This window comes from Notothenia rossii (genome assembly GCF_949606895.1).
Source record: "Notothenia rossii genome assembly, chromosome: 5".
In the NCBI taxonomy this organism is placed as follows: domain Eukaryota; kingdom Metazoa; phylum Chordata; class Actinopteri; order Perciformes; family Nototheniidae; genus Notothenia; species Notothenia rossii.
In genome coordinates, this window is record NC_136903.1 from 28,759,532 (window position 1) to 28,778,728 (window position 19,197).

At 39.7% G+C, this 19,197-nt stretch overlaps 1 protein-coding gene and 1 long non-coding RNA gene across 3 annotated transcripts in view; one reads left to right on the forward strand and one right to left on the reverse strand.

Annotated features, from left to right (window-relative positions):
• The first annotated feature begins 10,863 nt into the window (after positions 1 to 10,863).
• On the forward strand, positions 10,864 to 14,375 carry LOC307038537 (uncharacterized protein). 2 transcript variants are annotated; one of them, XM_079680023.1, is made up of 5 exons: positions 10,864 to 11,017; positions 11,387 to 11,775; positions 11,880 to 12,021; positions 12,127 to 12,199; positions 12,416 to 14,375. In XM_079680023.1, the coding sequence occupies exons 2-5, from the start codon at positions 11,397 to 11,399 to the stop codon at positions 13,313 to 13,315; spliced, it is 1,494 nt and encodes a 497-aa protein (XP_079536149.1). In that variant the 5' UTR covers positions 10,864 to 11,017; positions 11,387 to 11,396; the 3' UTR covers positions 13,316 to 14,375. The 2 variants fall into 2 exon arrangements, with proteins under 2 accessions (XP_079536149.1, XP_079536148.1); XM_079680022.1 differs by lacking the exon at positions 10,864 to 11,017 and having other exon boundaries at positions 11,030 to 11,775.
• LOC307038538 overlaps positions 11,041 to 19,197 on the reverse strand; it is a 295,724-nt gene continuing 287,567 nt past the window's right edge. Inside the window, exon 2 of the long non-coding RNA XR_013808016.1 lies at positions 11,041 to 14,387. This is a non-coding gene — a long non-coding RNA (uncharacterized lncRNA). The remainder of the gene's footprint in view (positions 14,388 to 19,197) is intronic.

Genomic DNA, 19,197 nt, shown 5'->3' on the forward strand with positions numbered 1-19,197 from the left:
ACTTGACTTTTAAGAAACATATCCAGAAAGTATCCAATACCATTAAATTCAACTTGCAACATTTTAAACAAATTAGACCTTTTCTTAACTGTCAATGCTGCAAAGTCATACCTCCACTGTATGATTCTATCCGACATTGAATACTGTTTTACAAACTGGTCGTTTGCTTGTGCCACACACCTGAAACCCATAGAACAGCTGTGCAAGAGAGCTATCCAGGTGTTTGACAGAAAGCCACAGTCATACCACCACTGTACCATCCTTGAAAATCACAATTTCTTGAGTTTTTGACAATTTTAAGTCTTTTAAAAGTATGTGTTTTTTTTTAAATAATATTTACATGGGCTGGCCCCCCTCCCCTTGGGGGAATTCACCCACAGAAAACACACTGGACGCAGCACTAGGTCAGAAACCAGAGGAGACTGTGAAGTCCACCACAGACGGACGACCTTTGGACAAAATGTCCTCTCCATTAAAGGCAGCTCATTGTGGAATAGCCCCCCAACTGAGATACGGGATTGTCCCACTCTCAATAGTTTTAAAGGTCAACTTAAAGAATGGTTGAGCAACAAACAGACGTGTAATCACCGCTAAATAAATGCACTTTAACACAGGGGTATCTCCTCTTGCAGTTTTATGTAGCGCTTTTTATCGTATCTTGCACTTTATATATCATAGCTGCTACATTGTACTGCCATGTGGTCAATGTTTGTATGCTGCTCATGCTCTTTCTGCATATCATGTATTTATTTTTGCTCTATATATATATATATAAATGTCATGTTCTTATATGCTGTATGTGACGGGATTACAGATGGAAATTAGCTCAAAGCTAAAATCCAGCTCATTTACACTTGTAAGCATTATTTTTGTTTTAAAGTGTTCATCAATGTGCACTACGGTAGCCCTGAAGAAAATTAAACATTAAAATATGTTATCGATGTCCCCATTCCCAGTTTGTTTTGGGAATAATTGCGATGTTTACTATGTTTTGGTAGCTCTTAACAAAACAGAATGTTTGTAAAAGACTGCGACTCTAAAAGGCAAGTTTGTGATTTTAACACTGTTTCGATGAAACAATGCAGTCTTGATGACTTGACTAACATTCCTTTTCTAAATATATGTTTTTAGATGCTTTACTTTGATTTCTTTCATGTTATTTTAACACAACATTACTTTTTTCATATTTTTCAACATACTGTGATATTGTTTTTGTCTTTCTCTCCTTTTTCCATTATATTTTTGAAAAACTACATAGTGGTTTTTAGCAAAATAGAACATGCAACTAATACATTATACAATATTACGACTTTTTGCGATATTTTCAACACAATATACTTGTACCTTTTTTGTGGTTGTAGGGCTTCAAGATATTTTGCATGTCATGCATAAACACGGTGTCATCTTTTCCTTGAAACTGACGTGCTGTCCGTTTTACAAAACAAGTTATTTTTCTGCTTCTTCATCCTCTGAATTTTCCTCCCCCGTCCCTCTTCCTTCAGCCAGCACAACAAGAATCAAGGTGGATCTGTGAAATGAAACACCTCTTCCCAAAGCGTGACTTCCCTATTGAGGGCATGCGTCTAGGGCAGTAGGGTCTAAACTAATTGGCCAGATATACTAACATGTAGAACGTACGGTATGTTTGAAGACTAACCATTTATCCAGTTCAAGCTGTCTTTAAGATGTGACATTGCGCTCTGACTATTTCCCGTAAAATGGTGACAAACTATTACTTATTCTTTAATTTGATCTCTTGCTGCTTGGTTGAAAATGATAGATGAAAAATAACTTTAAAAAAAAAAAAAAGACTCAAACAGCGAGGGACATTATACTGGTGAAAAAAACTCTCAATTCTACAGATATCTCCCCCTCCACTCAACGCAATAAGTTCCTCCCTCCACTCAGCAAAGCATCTAAAACTAAGGACCCCCACTAAGACGACAGTTTGAAAACTAGCCATGGATCTGAGAAAAACCAAGTCTCCCCCCGCTTATTTTGCTCCTTGGGCCAAGACGTCTCTGTTTATGGACACAGTGAAATCAGTGTTGGTTGATATTGTGGAGGGGGTGATACATCGGTACAGAGAAGAAATATGCAACGGATACCGAGTCAGTCACCCCGGCCAGAGGCAACACGATTGTCTGAATGACATGCCCGATTTTTTCTTCAGAAACAATTACAACGCGTTAATGAAAAGACTCTGGCTCACCGACTTCATTACTGAGATCGACCAGACTCTTATTGATAAAGACATTTTCACGGATGATTGGAGGATCCAAGGCGCTTCGGAGGCTTTTCTGCACAATCTCAAAAATTGTAGACGCCTCAAGGAGAGACTTGAAAAGATCCATGCCGAGTTGGATGGAGAAGAAGAAGACTAATAACCTGCTGTTGATTGAAGCCAGGGATTTTTTCTTTTTCGATACATTCACTTTTTCTTTAAAGTAAAATAAAAATGGGGAACTACTATGCAAAACGCTCCGTATATATTCATCAGAATGTAGTCAATACTCTTTTAATAAGTGTGGTGATGAGGACGATTGAAAACAGAGTGAATAGTGATCCCCCTGTAAACAGAATGGCTGAAGTTTGTAAACTAGAAGACATTTTGGATATCGTTCGTTCTGGCAGTACTATTCCTGGTCATTGGGAAACGATTGTAAACGAAACATTTAAAGTGGTCCTGGAATCTTCATTTTCCGAAACATTCTGTAACATTACCGAAGAAATGAAACAAACATCAAAAGTGTATCATGTGCTCTCATTGTATGCTCTGTTTGTAGATGTAATGCATCTTTGTGTCAAAAACAGCATACACATGAATATTTTGACTGAAGTGAAAAAACTCCATCATGATATTTCCAGTAATCTGGGGAATTCTAAACTGGAGACGGTCCTGGGGATGTTACAATCAGTATAACTATTGATTTTGTGTGTGAAAAAATAAAAATGTAAATACCACATTTAAAAAAAAGAAGAAAAAAAAGTGTTTTTTACATTTTAAAAACTGTTGTCTTCATTATAGCAAGGGGAGCGTGTCTGATACATGTGTATCACAGTCCTTCACATGCACTGTTGTCTTCATTATAACAAGGCGAGGGTAACAGGGAAGATGTATGATACATGTGTATTGAAACGTGCGTATCTTGTGTGTATACTTTAGGCAGCTGATAAAAATCATTGCCTTCAATGCAACTCACTTCAAGACCTTTGACAAAGGAAGTGTCAATCATTTTCTCCTGACCCATTGTTTTTAAGAGGATTTTTGTTCTCTTGGCTTTGGCATGCAAATCTTGTTGAAGGGCTTCAGTACAAAAACTTGCAGTGCTTCCCTGATCCATAAATGCGTAAGTCTGCACAGTCTGGTTCGAGTTTGACAACTTTATTTGAACTGGGATAATTGGTAGGGTTTGTTGACCACCGTGTGGTTTCTGCCATTTAAAAAGACTAATGCACTGCTTACAGAAGCTGCTTGGCTGTATTTATCAGAGTTGTCCTTTTGTTCAATCCTTTTCTTGTAGATGTGCAATATTGTTGGATGTTTCATTGAACAAACTTCACATTTCATTCTTTTCTGACAGTCTTTGCTTTGATGTCCTTTTGTTAGACAGCCAAAGCAAATTCCTTGTGCCTTTAAACAGTCAATCTTTTCCTTGTGAGATTTGTTGTTCATCTTACATGTTTCAGAGATGTGTTCTCCTGCACAAAATACACAGCGCTTCTGAACAGTAATGCCTTTAAGGTCTGATTTGATGTTTTGGAAAGGTTTTTGCTCTTCATTGACTCCAGGGCTTGTCACAGTAACAAAACTACTTCCCTTATAACCATGAGCAGGCTTATTGCTGGGTGATTTGTAGACTTTAATATCCCTTTTTGGCATGACATCCTGTATGTCTCCAAACATGGGGTCTGATACAATGCGTGTATGCTTTTCAATGAAGTCGACCAATATTGGAAACTTTGCTCTTGTCTTATTGTGTTCATAATATGCATATGCAGTTGTTCTCCACTTTTCCCTACTGTAAGTTTAAATGGGAGTTTCATGATCACATTTCTCATGTTTGATGTGCTATTAATTTCCTCCAAAAACTCAACATCTTCCATTGTGTTGCAACATCAACGAAGAAAGATAGCATAAGAATGCAATGCTTTACTATCTTCACTCTTGATGGCATTCCAGTTCAACATTTTGTCCAAACAAGCTGCTGCGATTAAGAGTTGATGTCCATAGTTCTCTTGGAGCAGTCTTTTGGCTTCCAAAAAGCCCTTTTTAGAATCCATGTATTGGCAACTTTTGACCAAGTCTGTAGCTTGGCCTTCTGTACACTGCTCTAGAAAGAACAGCCTGTCTTTGTAATTGTCAGTTTTATCTTCTATTGTATGTTTGAACATTCTGATGAATGAAAGGTACTGTAATGGCTCTCCTTTAAAGATGGGTATTTCTCTGGATGGGTGTAATGTTAAGCGTTGCTCCTTCATTAGCATTTCAGTGATTTCGTTTTGTCGCTGCATTACTTGAATAAAGTCATACTTTCTGTACGAGAGCTTTGTCTGACTTGGATGGAGTGATGCTGCTGTGCTGATGCTGCTGTCCTTGTTGTGGGCCCTGGTTGTAATACTTTAACATGTCCACTAGGGGCTGCATGACTTGAGTTCATTGAATTGAGGTCTATGAAACTCTTTTTATTATCCTTCTCCACAGGTTTTCCTTGGCTCTCTTCATCCTGGAAATCATCATTTTCATCTGGCTGACCCGTGTCATACTGCTCCTCCCCCACACGAGGGTCAGGATCGGAGTCATCATACTCAGAAGCTTCCAATGTTTTAATTTTGGCTGTTGCAGCATCAATATCAGTTTGAAGCTCAAGCTTTTCCGTTTTAACTCTGATATTGGCTTTCATTGCTTCCAGGTCAGCTTCTTGTTTTTTTAAATGAGTGTTTCTGTGATAAGGCAGCAGCGCGTGATATGAGCGCAGCTTTCTCTGCCTCTGCCTTTCTTCTTACTGATGAAGCTGTTGAAGATTTATTGCTGCCACTAGAACTTTTACCTTTTTTGCTTATCATGCCCACTGATATTGCTTTATGTGGACTTGACATATGTGCAGTATATGAACCATGGTCAGAAGGAGGCACATGCTCAAAGGAGGCAGCTCTAGCTAACAATTTCTTCATCACATCTTGAAACTCATTGAAATATGCAATTTTTGGGAGATACCAGTCAACATGATCACTTTCTTGTTCTTGCTCCGACAGCATTTCTTGCACTGAGTAATGTGAGTTTGAAAACTCTTTGGAGAGTATTTGAAAAACCCCACGACAACCTTGCATCTCAATGATATTCCCATAATCAATCATGAGTGAATCAATCTCATTTTCTTTCCTTGAGACTTGACCCAATTTCGTTCTCCTTTTTTTAATTAACTGCGCCAGCTTATCTTCCAAAGCCTTTTCTGTAGGTCTTATTGTTCTTTTTGGTCTGACGTCAGCATTTTCCACAGGCACTTCACGTTCATTCCCGTTTGGGTCCATAGGAGTTTCATTCGTTTCCACATTTTCCTTTTCAGACATTGTTATGCTTTATTGTCATTAAACATCCACTTGTAAACAGCTGTCCTTATTTTAATGTTGTGCTTTGTTAGTGTGCGTCTTGGATCCGCGGCAGTGAGACAGATAGACAAACTTATTAAAGCGCTTTTCAAGATGCGCTCCTTGAGTTACGTTCAGCACTTTATTCATAAGCGAATTTTTTCCACTTCCAGCATTTAGACTATACTGTATTGCAACATCCACAACATGCGGCACAAGCCTTTTTCCACAGAAATCCACGTTGTCACAACCCAGAAAGTCAATGCGGTCCTTCCTTGTTCATTATGAAGTCCGTGATTTGTAAACTCACGATTCACATCCGCTCGTATCCATTCATTTCCAAGAGTATTTCATTCATTATAATAATATGGTGGCAACCATTTAATTCCACACGTATTTTTCCGTCACGAGAGTTTTTAACAATGTCGTGGCTTCCTTCCTTGTATTTCCATCAAGCCACTAGACGTCTTAAACAGACAGTTCTAACTCGTTTCTTTCCTTAAATTACTCACAGTTTGAAGTGTTGCTTGGCCTCCGATGGTTTAGAAGATGTTGCGTTTTGTTTGCTCAAAATAACATAACAAACATTTGCACATGCAACAAAGAATATAGGCCTTTACAATATTCAAAAGAAAGAGGCAAAACTCAAAATAAAAAAACAAAACAACTTAGGTATTCTTTCTGTCTTGATAATGCTTATAACTTAAAGGGTACTTGTACGGTAAGAGTACGGTATGTTACGGTAAGATAAGATAAGATAAGTACGTTTAAAAACTGTTCCTCGACGGCGTCTCTCAACAGGTTGCCCATCACTGTGGCTTTAGCACCGGCGCCGTGGGAATTGTAGTCCTTTTATAGTGCGTTGACTACAGACGTCACAATTAGGTGGCCTTTCTTATCAAATCAAAATACTGGCTCTAACATACAGTAGTTATGCAATGAATGAAAAACTTGGGTCGCAGGTTCCTCAACAGTGCATTACAAGACATCTATCAATATGTGTGTATACTTCCACCATTAAACTGTCAAATTCTGCACATTTCTTATACTATCTACATACATCTTATAAGAGTATAATTCATATGTATAATATCAGTTAAAATAAGCGTTTCAACATAGTTAACATTGCAGGAAAGCAATATATTGGACGTTAAGTACTTTGTCAGGCTTAATATTTATCTGTAGATACCCCCAAAGCTTTTGTCTTATTTAAAAGAAGACCTTAACCTAAAGTATTCTTTCCTGGGACCCAGCCCATTGAAAATGTCCACTGTAGTGGACATTTAGTTAACATGCATCTCCTTTGACTCTTTTGAGCTACTCTATCAATTCCTGATGTACTGTACAGAGGACATCCTGGCCTTTCCAGCGATATGTCATTGGTTAAAATTGCATGCTGGGAAGTTCCTCTTTCTTTTCATCCAAAATGGCTGGCATAGCAAAAACAAAATGTTATAGAAGCAGGAGGAGAAGTCAATTATTGTTGAATAATTGTGATTTTTACCATGAAAATCATATATGTTCTTGTTTATTACCATGTGAGGAACTATATAATTTGTTCTGAAAGCAATTAAATAATTCAAGTTTTCAAATAAGAGCTCTTTTATAAATGTCCATTCTAGTGGACGTCAGGACCATCTTCATTGACTTAATGACTCAATATTGTTGCAGGAGACGGAACTGAGGCAGACATTTTCTTAATTAAGATTAATTAATTAATTAAGATTTTGAGCTCTCAGATGATGAGAGAGATGATGATTTCACACCTGGGATAGAAGAGGGTCAAGAGGAAGGGGGGGAAAGATGCAGGAGGCTCCATGAGCGCACAGATACAGACAGAGAGACAGATGTTTGAAAGACATGGCCCTCTGTGGGCCAAGAGTAGCACGTATGTCTTATTGTTGTTTTTATTTTAAGTGGAGCCATGAAAAATTAGAATTGCCTCAGGAATGCCAGCTTTGTTTCTATGAGCATGGTCAAATGGAGACCACATCCATAAAACTAGTCAAGATTACCCTACAGCCGTGCCGACTGGAGTCAATGAGGTACTTTTCCCACTACATTGACTACAAAGTCTTTGAAGATCTGGAAAGATTCACCAAAAACCAAACTAGTTTTTTAGTAACCAAATAAACAGCAATGTTCAGATCAATTACTTATGTTTTAAATAAAGGTGAATGTATTATTGTATTAATATCACTCTATAACCATAATACGCATAGTCTATCTGTTAACTTTGGCTGTCTTTTCAAACTAATATGGTCCCGACGTCCTCTACAGTGGACATACTGTAACATTTTAAAATAAAATAAAAAAAGTCTAAATTGCAAGATGTTTTTTTAACCCTAAATAGGTAGGAAATCACACAAAAAAGGAAATTGGAAGACACCTTTTTCCTCGGGTCCCAGGAGGTTAACCCTCCTGTTGTCTTCGGGTCAAATCTGACCGATTTACTACTCTCATCAATCATAACTTTTTTGTTTTACATTCGATTGCATTAAGGCTTTATGATATCCTTCACAGTAGACATTTGAAAATATACAATTGCTGATCACCACTTTCATTGAATTTTGGATCATTTAGTCAACTTTGTAACACCCATGGTGTTCCCCGTCAAAAATGACCGCCATAAAGAAAAGGAATTAGTAACTATCCGGATCAGATAAAACACACACACAAACACCCACACACACATTCTCTAGATGTGTTCCCCACCCCTTAAGTGCCCAATCCCCCCATGTGAATAACACCTGGCACTCACAAACAAACACACACACACACACACACACACACACACACACACACACACACACACAGACAGACAGACAGACAGACAGACAGACAGACAGACAGACAGACAGACAGACAGACAGACAGACAGACAGACAGACAGACAGACAGACAGACAGACAGACAGACAGACAGACAGACAGACACACACACACACACACACACACACACACACACACAGAGACACACACACACACACACACACCCACACACACACACACACACACACACACCCACACAGAACAATTTGACACATTTCCCACTCTTATGTGCCCATCCCCCCACATGGATCACACCTGGCACAGGGAATACCTGTTCAGTGTCTATTATTTGTATATTTACTGCAGTTTTTAGAAGGGTTAAATAAAGGTTAATTAGTTTGTCTGTTTTGCACATCCTCCTATTAATATCTTTGTACATCCGGCACTAAACTGTTTTATTTTAGAGATCACTTACAGTATCTTCTTGATATTTTATATTCTATATTTCTATCATTGACCTTCTACTTTCCCCCTATTTTGTATGTACTCTTGATATTTTTAATCAAATATAACGTGTTCAACAAAAAAAGTTAAATAACGTGCTTTAACCACTAGGTGGTGCGGGTTTAAAAAACTGTCAAGTTTAAAGTGTTAAAGGTCCCATGTCATGCTTTTCCAGTTATTACCCGTCCCCTTGTGTGTTATGTAGCTTTTCTGCATGTAAACGGTCTGCAGAGTCACAAACCCTCAAAGTGCACCCTGTAGCGAGTAAAACTCTAAAGGCCCAGATACACCGGCCAGTCACCTGAGAAGTCGCCGACGCCGACACAGACTGTTGCGTCGCCGGACTCTCCTGCGTATTTGCCGACTTCGTGCACTGGAACACACCGCAAATCCGAGCCGAGCACTTATGAACTGCGCATGCGTGAGTGGCAATAACTCTCCTTACCAGCAGGCGGCGGTAGTGTGTATTCATCATTCAAAAGAGGCAACAACCGGAACAACCGGAAGACAGAGAAGAAGAACAGACGCCGTGATATAAACAAACAACAAATAGCGTTTTTCTTTCCGTTTTCACTCTCGTCCATTGAAAACATGAACGAACAGGAGCAGGACGAACGGGATGTACTGGAGCTAGCAGCCCTTGGACTCACGCTTGTGTTAAATCATTTGTTTACCTCCCTCACTTCCGTTAACGCTTCTCATGCACTGATTCGCTAGCTGAACAGCCAATCAGTGTTATCCCTTTGTCCGACTTCTGGTGGTGAAAAGGCGTCAGGTCGGCAGAAAAGACCCGACGGTGCAGCGCACACCACTCCGAATAGGGCGTGCCAACGCTCATGTTCGGCCTGACTCCCATTTACTGCCGATTTCGGGCCGGTGTATCTGGGCCTTGTTAGAAATTAAAATCAATGTTTTGATGGTATAATGTAGCTTAAACATACCGTCAGTTTAAACGCTCTTTTATACTGAAAAACCAGAAATTCTTGTGCACAAGCAGTTAAGCTTTTATTCTGAAAATCCTACATCTCCGGTTAGCATGTAGCATGTGGCTAATATACGATTTCCTAAAGAGGTGAATTGAGGAGCGAAATGACTTGGTGTGGTGAAAACCGAAACCTACTGATTTAACACTACAACGATAGATGTCGAGATACTACCATGTTGAATATTAAATGAAAGTACAGTTTATTTGAATACATTATTGTTTACAGACGAGAGTAGCATGTGACAACATCCGGAATGACCGGCAACCAAACGAGCCGAGAAGTATTGTTTAGAGTATTGATTACAGCGTTTAGAATGTGTTAAATGAAAAGTGATGAAAGAGAATATGAGGAGAAACGGCGTGTTAAGCATATATTGAATGTGAAAAGAACCTATCCTCTGTTTAAATGCAATAACGGACATTGGAGACGAGGTGAGCCGGCTGGCGGGGAGGAGCCAGCAGAGGATATATATAGCAGCGCCGGAGGAGAGATCCGCTGTCTTCTTGCTCAGGAGAACCGGATCACAGCTGTTTGTCTGACGGAACAATATTCTGTCTGTAACACTACCGCGCCTTTTTTAATTAAAGTATCCCATTTGAATCTTTTCAGAGACTCCATTTAGTCTCATTTTAAAGCTTCTCTCCTGGACGCGAGAATAAAGAACATATTTAACAATTGGCGAGCTAGCCAGGATCTCGCAAAACCGGGAGAGACTACAGCAGGCTGCTTGCTGGACCCGCTGGCATCCGTTCAGCACACAGAGAGCTCAAATCAACTAGGTATGGAGAAACCTGTTATATCGAATTCTTCAATAGTTAATGTAGGACAATGTTAGTTCTGTGTGTTTGACGGCGGCCAGCGGATCCTGAAAATAGCTGTGCAATTTAAGTTAAAACAAGCCTAAATTGATAAATATTGGTAGCATTACCACGTGGCGTTGCTTTGTTACAGGCAGGGTGAGTTCAATTTCTTTTTTTTCTATTTAACCCTGCATGCTATTCGTTTGTCTGTTAGTAGGGGAGAGCGGGGTAATGTGGGACACCGGGTAATGTGAGACACCCGCTGTAACTAGGCAAAGAAACAAATTTGCGGTCATGTGACCATAATGTTTTCAACCCCTTCCCACCCCCCACTTGTCATGAAGGAGAACTTGGTGCTGGTTCTGTGGTAAGTATTTTTTTTCAAAAAAATGTGTTTGTTGCATGTAAAAGTAAATTTTCTTACTGCGAACGTAATCAACTGTAGTATCAAAGCAAATTGATTCAGGTTGAAAAACTTATATCATACATGTTGATGAACTTCCAACATATAAAACCATGTGATTGATGCTAGTTAAAGATTAGCCTGAATTGCCTAGAGATGTTGTTTTTTCTAAAATGGTGGCTGTGGGGTAAAGTGAGACAGATGCTGTGGGGTAAAGTGAGACGCTGACTCACTTTACCCCGACATGAAGCACAAGTTAAGTTTAGTCTTATATATATTTTAGTCTAATATTACAATACATATGTTTTAATTTTAATGTCATAAACATTGTAGAAAAGTCATCATGCCAAGACGATACATCAGGACGACATCTTGGGGCCAAACACCACTCACAGAGATGGAGAGTGCAGCTGCAGAGGTCATGCAAGGAAAGAAGTCCTTAAGACAAGCAGGAAAGGAACGAAATATCGACAAGACAACCCTCCAAAGATTCATTAAGAAAATAGAGAAAGGGAGAGTTAAATCAGTAGCCTGGGGTGCAGTAGCTGAGGCAAAAAGAATACTGACAGATGAGATGGAGGAGGAGCTTGCCCAACATTTAAAACAACTGGCTGACCAGTTCCATGGCCTTGCTCCAGTTAAGTGCCGTGAACTGGCATTTGAATATGCAGACAAAAACCATATCCCTGTCCCTGCCAATTGGATGGAGAAACAATGTGCAGGTAGGCTAGGGTGCGCAAGAGATCACATGATTCTGTAGGTCAACTTAGGCCAACTGATCTTGCCACAAAGCTTATCTTATAATAACGAATTGTCCACTCTTTAGGAGTAGAGTGGTTTGGCAGCTTTCTAGCCCGTCGCCATCTCTCTGTCCGAACTCCGGAGGCAACATCCCTGGGAAGGGCTACAGCCTTCAATAAGACTACAGTGGGGGAGTTCTTTACAAATCTGGCTGTAGTGATGGACAGGTGACAGAATTAATTCTTTAGTTGCAAATGTTTTATGGAGGCTTTACCTGTAAGATTTGGTTTTGATTCTGATAAGGTTCTTCCCTTGCCTCTCTTCTTTAACAGACACACATTTCCTCCACACATGATTTACAATGTGGATGAAACAAGCGTCTTTACAGTACAAAAGCCACGGCAGGTAAGCTACTAGAGAGCAGCAGACTGATACTGAGTGGCTTGTGATAATGACCAGCTAGCTATTGGCAGAATGCTGAAACTAATGCTATTAGTAATGTTGTGAGCCTGTGAACTAGAAAAAAATGAATGGACTGCAACAAAATAAAATGTACCTTTAGACCAATAGTAGCCTACTGATTGCACATGCCATTGATTCTAAACTTTCTACTTGATTCAGGTTGTGACAGAGAAAGGGAAAAAGCAAGTTGGTTCTATCACATCAGCTGAGAGAGGAGAACTGGTGACTGTGGTGTGTGCAGTGAATGCTGCTGGGAATGCCATACCTCCCATGTTTGTCTTCCCCAGAGTTAGGTTTAAGGACGACTTCATGATAGGAGCACCTCCAGGAGCCAAAGGTGCCTCCACCAGAACAGGATGGATGAACGAAGACACCTGGCCTGAGTTCCTCGATCACTTGATAAAGCACACTAAGTGCACTCCTGACCATCCCATGCTGCTAATCCTGGATAATCTGAGAGCTCACATCTCACTCAAGGCAGTGGAGAAAGCAAAGAGTAATGGTATTGTTCTGCTCACCCTCCCACCCCACACATCCCATCGCTTGCAGCCTCTCGACGTGACGGTGTATGGCCCGTTCAAGACCCTATACAGCCGAGCTCTTGATGGGTGGATGAGATCTAACCCTGGCAAAACAGTCTCCATCTATCAGATTGCAGGATTTGTGAACGAGGCCTTCTTGTCAGCAGTGACACACGCAATATCACCTCTGGCTTCAAGTCCACTGGGATCTTCCCATATAACAGAGATATTTTCCCTGAGGAGGCGTTTGCACCATCCATGGTGTCAGACCGGCCAAACCCTGAGCTGCGGCCTGCATCCACTGGTCCATCCACTTCAGATGATCCGGATGGTCCACGGCCTGCAGATTATCCACCCCCTGCAGATGAACCACCTGCTGCAGATGCTATTCCACTCGCTGATGCTATTCCATCCACTTTGCATGGTCCACATGGATGTGCCTCGCCAGCTGTCTCACGATCTGGATATGTGTCTCCTCAGGAAATCATACCACTTCCAAAATGTCCCCCCAGAGGACAAACAAAACGAAAGTGTGTGAAGACAGCCATCTTAACAGATACTCCAGAGAAGCAAATCATAGAACAGGCTTATGAAGAGAGACAAAAGAAACTGGCAGGGAAAAAGCAAAATAGCAAAGAAAAGGGAAAACCGAAAAAGAAGGCACCCAAGAAGAAAATCATAGATAGCAGCTCGGAGGAGAGTGATGACCCTGTCCCATTTGAGGATGATTTTGAGAGCTCTGAAGATGAGAGGAGTGACCCCGGAAACAAAGATCTGTCCGTGGGTGACTTCGTCCTCGTCAACTTTGCCACAAAACACCGAAGTATACGTTATGTTGGCATGGTTGAGAAGGTTGAGGGGGACGAAATACTAACCCAATTCCTCAGAAAAACCCAGGGAAACAACAGAGAGTGGGAGAGACCCACGTTTGCTATGAAAGAAAAGGATGTGGCACATGTTCCTAAAGGTGATGTGGTGAAGAAGCTGCCTCAACCTAATAGGCCTGGAGGAACAACACGGAGAGAGCAACTCTTCACCTTTCCCTGTAACCTTCAGGGCTGGAATGTAGAGTAGGCCTTGTTTAAATATGCGGCTGATGTTCATATCATATCGTGTTCTAATCTAACTGGTTAAATGGTTAATTGAATGTTTATTAAAGCACTTTGAAATATATTATGTTGTATTTGACTTTGTTTGGAGTTACTTTGTTTAAAAAATGTGCTAAATTGACCAATCCCCATGATTATGTTGCGCATCCGACATTAGTTTTGGAATGTGTGGTTGTCAATCTATCTGTCAGGATTCTAACTGTTACAACATGTGTTGTTTTGGTAGTTTAAAAGTGGAAAAGGTAAGTGGTTCACTTTACCCCCTTGATTTCTCTAGTCTGTCTCAGTTCACCCCTTAGCTGGGGTAAAGTGAGACACAAGACCACTTTTTAAAAAACAATCATATTTTCACTGCCCTTTGTCCTGAAGACATTCTGATCATTTCCAGTGCTAGGAAACATCCTGAATTAATGGGAAATGTGTAAATTTTACTGATATATCATTTTAGCTCGCCTACAGGAGAGCAAATGTAAAAAATGTCTCACATTACCCCGCTCTCCCCTACATGTCGGCTAGAGGCCAATCACTATATGTGTCTTTTGTGGCGTTTTACGTTTTACGTGAATGGTTTTAGGCCATTAAGCAGTCGGGACTGCTTGAGGCAAAGACACAGCCAAAGTTTGAAGCTAAGGTTATTGGAGTGAGTGTTTTGTGTAACAACAGCGTGAGGCTGTTTTAAAAAAGTCCTATTTCAAGGGAAAGGCCTGAGTAGTTTGAAGCTCTCAGTGGTTACACCATTCTGTTTTTCAAGACATTGCGTTGTGGATTACGGCAGGAAGTGCGACATTCGTGTGTTAGATAGACGATATTCTTCTAATTGTGTTTGCTTAGCGTCCTATTTGTCCCATAAATAGCGTGTTTAAACAGAAGAAATGACCATACTGGCTCTTAAAGTCAAAACATTTACGTACATGGGTAGAGGGCTATGACGTAAGGGTATGAGGCCCATTTATCATTGTAAACTAAATGGAAATGTTATTTTAAACTACAGTGTTGTGTGTTGAATTTACTAGACAAAATATCACCTCACCAATTTCAACTCCAGGTGTTTTCTCAAATCCCTTTGTTCTTCAGGTCAAAGGTTGGAAAACCAGTTGCCATTTTGTCTTGACCTCATGTTCACGGTGAGCCACGGCAGTCACCATTTCATGAAATGCTAATTGAAGTACTCTGTTTGCTTTAACACACTGAGGCTAGGCATTCCATCTTCTAAAGAACATCATACTTCTTGTTAGAGTTAGAACTATTGGAAGTACTTCTGCTGGTAAATGTGTATTGGCGGTTTTGTGAATATTCTTCTTTGCAAATGTGTATTGGCGGTTATGTGTTGTGTTGTTTAACCATAGTGTAAATTCCTATTTTAAAGATATTTTTGAGGAAACTACGTTTCTCCTTTGTTAAAAACGAGTCAGTTTTGAAACAGCTATTCCCTAGTGGATTAAGCTGGAATTTAAAATAGCGCACTCTGGTGGTAGTACAGAATTATTACCCAAATAGCGGAAACACCATAACATTGTGAATATTCTTCTTTGCAAATGTGTTTTGGCGGTTATGTGTTGTGTTGTTTAACCATAGTGTAAATTCCTATTTTAAAGATATTTTTGAGGAAACTAAGTTTCTCCTTTGTTAAAAACGAGTCAGTTTTGAAACAGCTATTCCCTAGTGGATTAAGCTGGAATTTAAAATAGCGCACTCTGGTGGTAGTACAGAATTATTACCCAAATAGCGGAAACACCATAACATTGTGATTTTGAACCAAATTCATATTTCAAAGTCAAAACCATACACGGTACAACTTTATTTTAACATTTCATATTTTAATTTTGCATATTTTTTATATATTAATTAACTTTATTAATATTTTACCTTAAACTTAAAAAAAAAAAAAAAGACATCTATAAAAATAATAAAACTTTGAGCAAAAAAAAAATTTTTTTTAAATTAAAGTTCGGACGAACAGCAACGAAGGTGCTAGTCAGAAGATTAGTGCTTCATCTTTGATAGGTTAATACATAATTAGAGAACATGTCACCAAAACAAACTAAGTTGAGACTAGACGCAGGGCCAGGCTCAACTGCAGATATCAAGGAAAGGGTAAAAATCAGATCAGATGCCATAACAGCTCCAAATCTTAGACAAAAAACATGGAACCACATGGAGAAACTGTTGGAACAATGGCAAACAAGAGGACTGTATCCAGCTGATGATCAACCAGCACCAGCCCTTCATGCAGGTCACTCTCTGAGAGAATAGTTCATATTTTCCCTCCAGTTTGGAGAAATATTATTTTATCATATGTTAGTTCAGCAGTGTCAACCAATCCTCTAATCCTAGAATTATTGAGACGCATTAGCGACACCAGGGGTATTGTTTTTCGCAGCAACGATGATGCATAATACCATGACAAAAGCCATTATTGAAACAAGTAAACTATTAGAAGTGCTAATTGCTGATTTTTTTTTATAGTGAATATGCATTTATACCATCAGAAAACCATAAATCATACGATATTTTTGTACCCCTTGTGGGTACACGGAGAAGTTATATTTCTTTAATGCAACGTTATGGGTTTTACATGTCCTGTTCAGAATAGGGTAATCATTGCAATATTAATTGAGCATTTTATGCTCAAAGGAGGGAGTGTCATGATTATACAGATATGTTGATTTCAGTGACGTTGTAGTTAATAAATAATAACATGTAGTCAACAAGAGGTATGCCGAAGCTCGGGCCTTCTCCAAGGAGGGAGTGGTCCAGTTTTAGATATTAGACAAATAGAAGTGGATGAATATGTCAGAACTCTGAGTAATATTATGCAAGTTTTGTCTACACAGCAGGCTAGGAAAACTACAGAGATACCAGACGAGACACCAGAAGAGACTCCTGTTCGGCCAGGTGATTGGGTGAGGGTGAAAGTTCACAAAAGACAGTGGGCTGATCCCCGGTGGACGGAAGCGTGAAAGGTTGTAACAAACTTCACACGCGCTCCGGTTTAAAGGTAAAGAAAAAGGAGCAAATTGACACCACCTCACACATTGTCACCCTTCACTGGCAACTTCCAGAACATTATTGGGAGTTAGGACTGATTTAACAGAGCTGGAACAAAACAATAAATAGAAATAAGATAAAGATAGAAACAGCTCAAAAGACAAATTGTCTATAGATTTTTATAGATTGTACATTAATGTGAATACCTATTTTTTGTTTTACATCTGTAAAAAGAGTCCAATTTGTTATGTTATTTTTGTACTCATTATTTAAATTCTGTAACAGACACAACCAGGTTTAAAATAGAGATGATGAGAACAAAGCCAAACCAATTGTGGGGTCCCCTAGGGATAAGAGTCAGAATAGCATTGTTGATTGTGCTCATTACACTTGGCACCTTTCTGGTTGGAAGGGGAGTACAATATTATGTAAGACATGGATCCATTAGTTCACTCATAGAGAATGCCCACATCACTAACAAGACTCCAGCTGTGTTTCAGAGACTTTCACTTATCCCCAGAGCCAAAAGATCAGCTGAGCAACAAGAGGAGGAGTTAGAAATACTCGGTCCCAAACAAGAGGCGGTTATAATCAAGATGATTCACCCCCTTATATGCAGTTCTTGTATCAAATGATGAGATGGGTTTAAGTGATTGGGATATGTAAGTGATGGGGATTTACAGATTAGGGGAATCTCTAAATACACTGGATCCATGTTTTAGTCTGTACCAGAAACACCCCCTGTTAAGCTATGAACAACCGATCGGTGACCTGAGCACAATTATTGAAAATGATTACAGTTGACACAAGCTACTAACCCACAAGTACAGCTTTGTACGTACAAACTCTATGAACAAGATTCCCCAGCAGATAGTGGCGACATTGCAGATATGTCCAGTCACCAAAGTTATGTTCTAAATAACAGTGAGATTTAAAGTGATGGAGAAAATATGGAGACGTTCTTTTATAGTGTGTGAAATATGTGGTGCTTGAAACATCTAGGTATTTAAATTTATCGAAGAAAATGGTTTCCTGAAAGAGTTAATTGGAATAGACATGTTACAGTGGGTGAAGGCAATGTTTAGGGATATGGTAAAATTATTAGTAGACATGAATTGTGTTTAGATGGCATTTAACAACTAAGATGGATAGTAAGATTAGGAAAATAGAGTGGAAAAGGTTGGATTTATTTTACCTCAGTGTGTTAGAATTAACTATAGATAATGCCTCCCGAGATCTCTCTCTCTCTCTCTCCGCCTGTCAGAACGCTACGACCCCATCGTCCAAGCAGACAAAAGACCTCACCACGGAAGACTCCTCCTCCTCCATCGAACAGACAGAGAAGCAGAGCTGAACCAACAACTCCAACGCTGCATCCAGAACTATCTCCACCTGAGGCACCAAGAACCAAAACCAGGTGACATAAAAAGGCACACTCTCATCGGTCCCCCACAGGACATGAAGTTCCAAGCTGAGCCACAAGATTTGGGCACAAGAGCAGAGTGTGGGACATGAGAGCGGAATACGCCCTCCATGCAACAAAGTAGAGACTGTAAAGGAGGAGATGAAAAGCAAAGCAGATGGGACACTGAAGAGAGTTACAGCGGAAGGATCCAAGAGCAGATGGACTGAGGAGAGGACAGGACGGAGGAGTTGGCATGGTCCGGCAGAATGTGAGGGGGTCGTGGCTTGACAACCAGAGGGGGAGAGAAGGAAAACGGGAGTGAGTGAGTTTACACATAAACACACTTATTCACCAACGAGAAATACGTAAAGAAAAAGGTTTATTAGCCATGAATTAATCAATTGGTGAATTTATAAAGAAAAAAGAGGAAACTATTAAATAACCCTAAAAACACACTGAGGGTAGAACATATTATTCAATCTTTTCATCATATGAACAAATTATTCTTTAAGAGTTTTTTTATTCATGTGTGAATTTGGGGAAGATTGAACTTGTTACAGTATAGACCTACAGTTTAAAGGAATGGTTTTAGTAACCACTCTATAAAAGCAGACAAATCTTTATTTGTATGGAAAATGTTAAAGGTAGAGCTAGTACCAAGCCAAAGATGGTGTTCCAATCTAGAGTATTGATTTCTCCATTGTAGCATGGTTATTACCTCAGGAGGGAAGATTAAGGTGGAAATAACATTTGTTTTTCGTCCAAGATGTAGAGTTTTAAAATGACACTGGGCAAAGAGCGAAAGCAAAGTTTAATTTAAAAAAAAAAACTAATGTAGTTGGGAGTAATACATGCGGGGCCTTGGATCACTCATTGTGATGGTACATATTTGTACCAACAAACATCGTTTAGGGAGAA

Bases quoted from the DNA above. Each gene is read 5' to 3' on its own strand.
- LOC307038537 (XM_079680023.1), top strand. From the start codon at position 11,397: ATGCCAAGACGATACATCAGGACGACATCTTGGGGCCAAACACCACTC. The intron at 11,776-11,879 runs GTAGGCTAGGGT...TCCACTCTTTAG, and splicing joins GATGGAGAAACAATGTGCAG to GAGTAGAGTGGTTTGGCAGC. The intron at 12,200-12,415 runs GTAAGCTACTAG...TACTTGATTCAG, and splicing joins CAGTACAAAAGCCACGGCAG to GTTGTGACAGAGAAAGGGAA.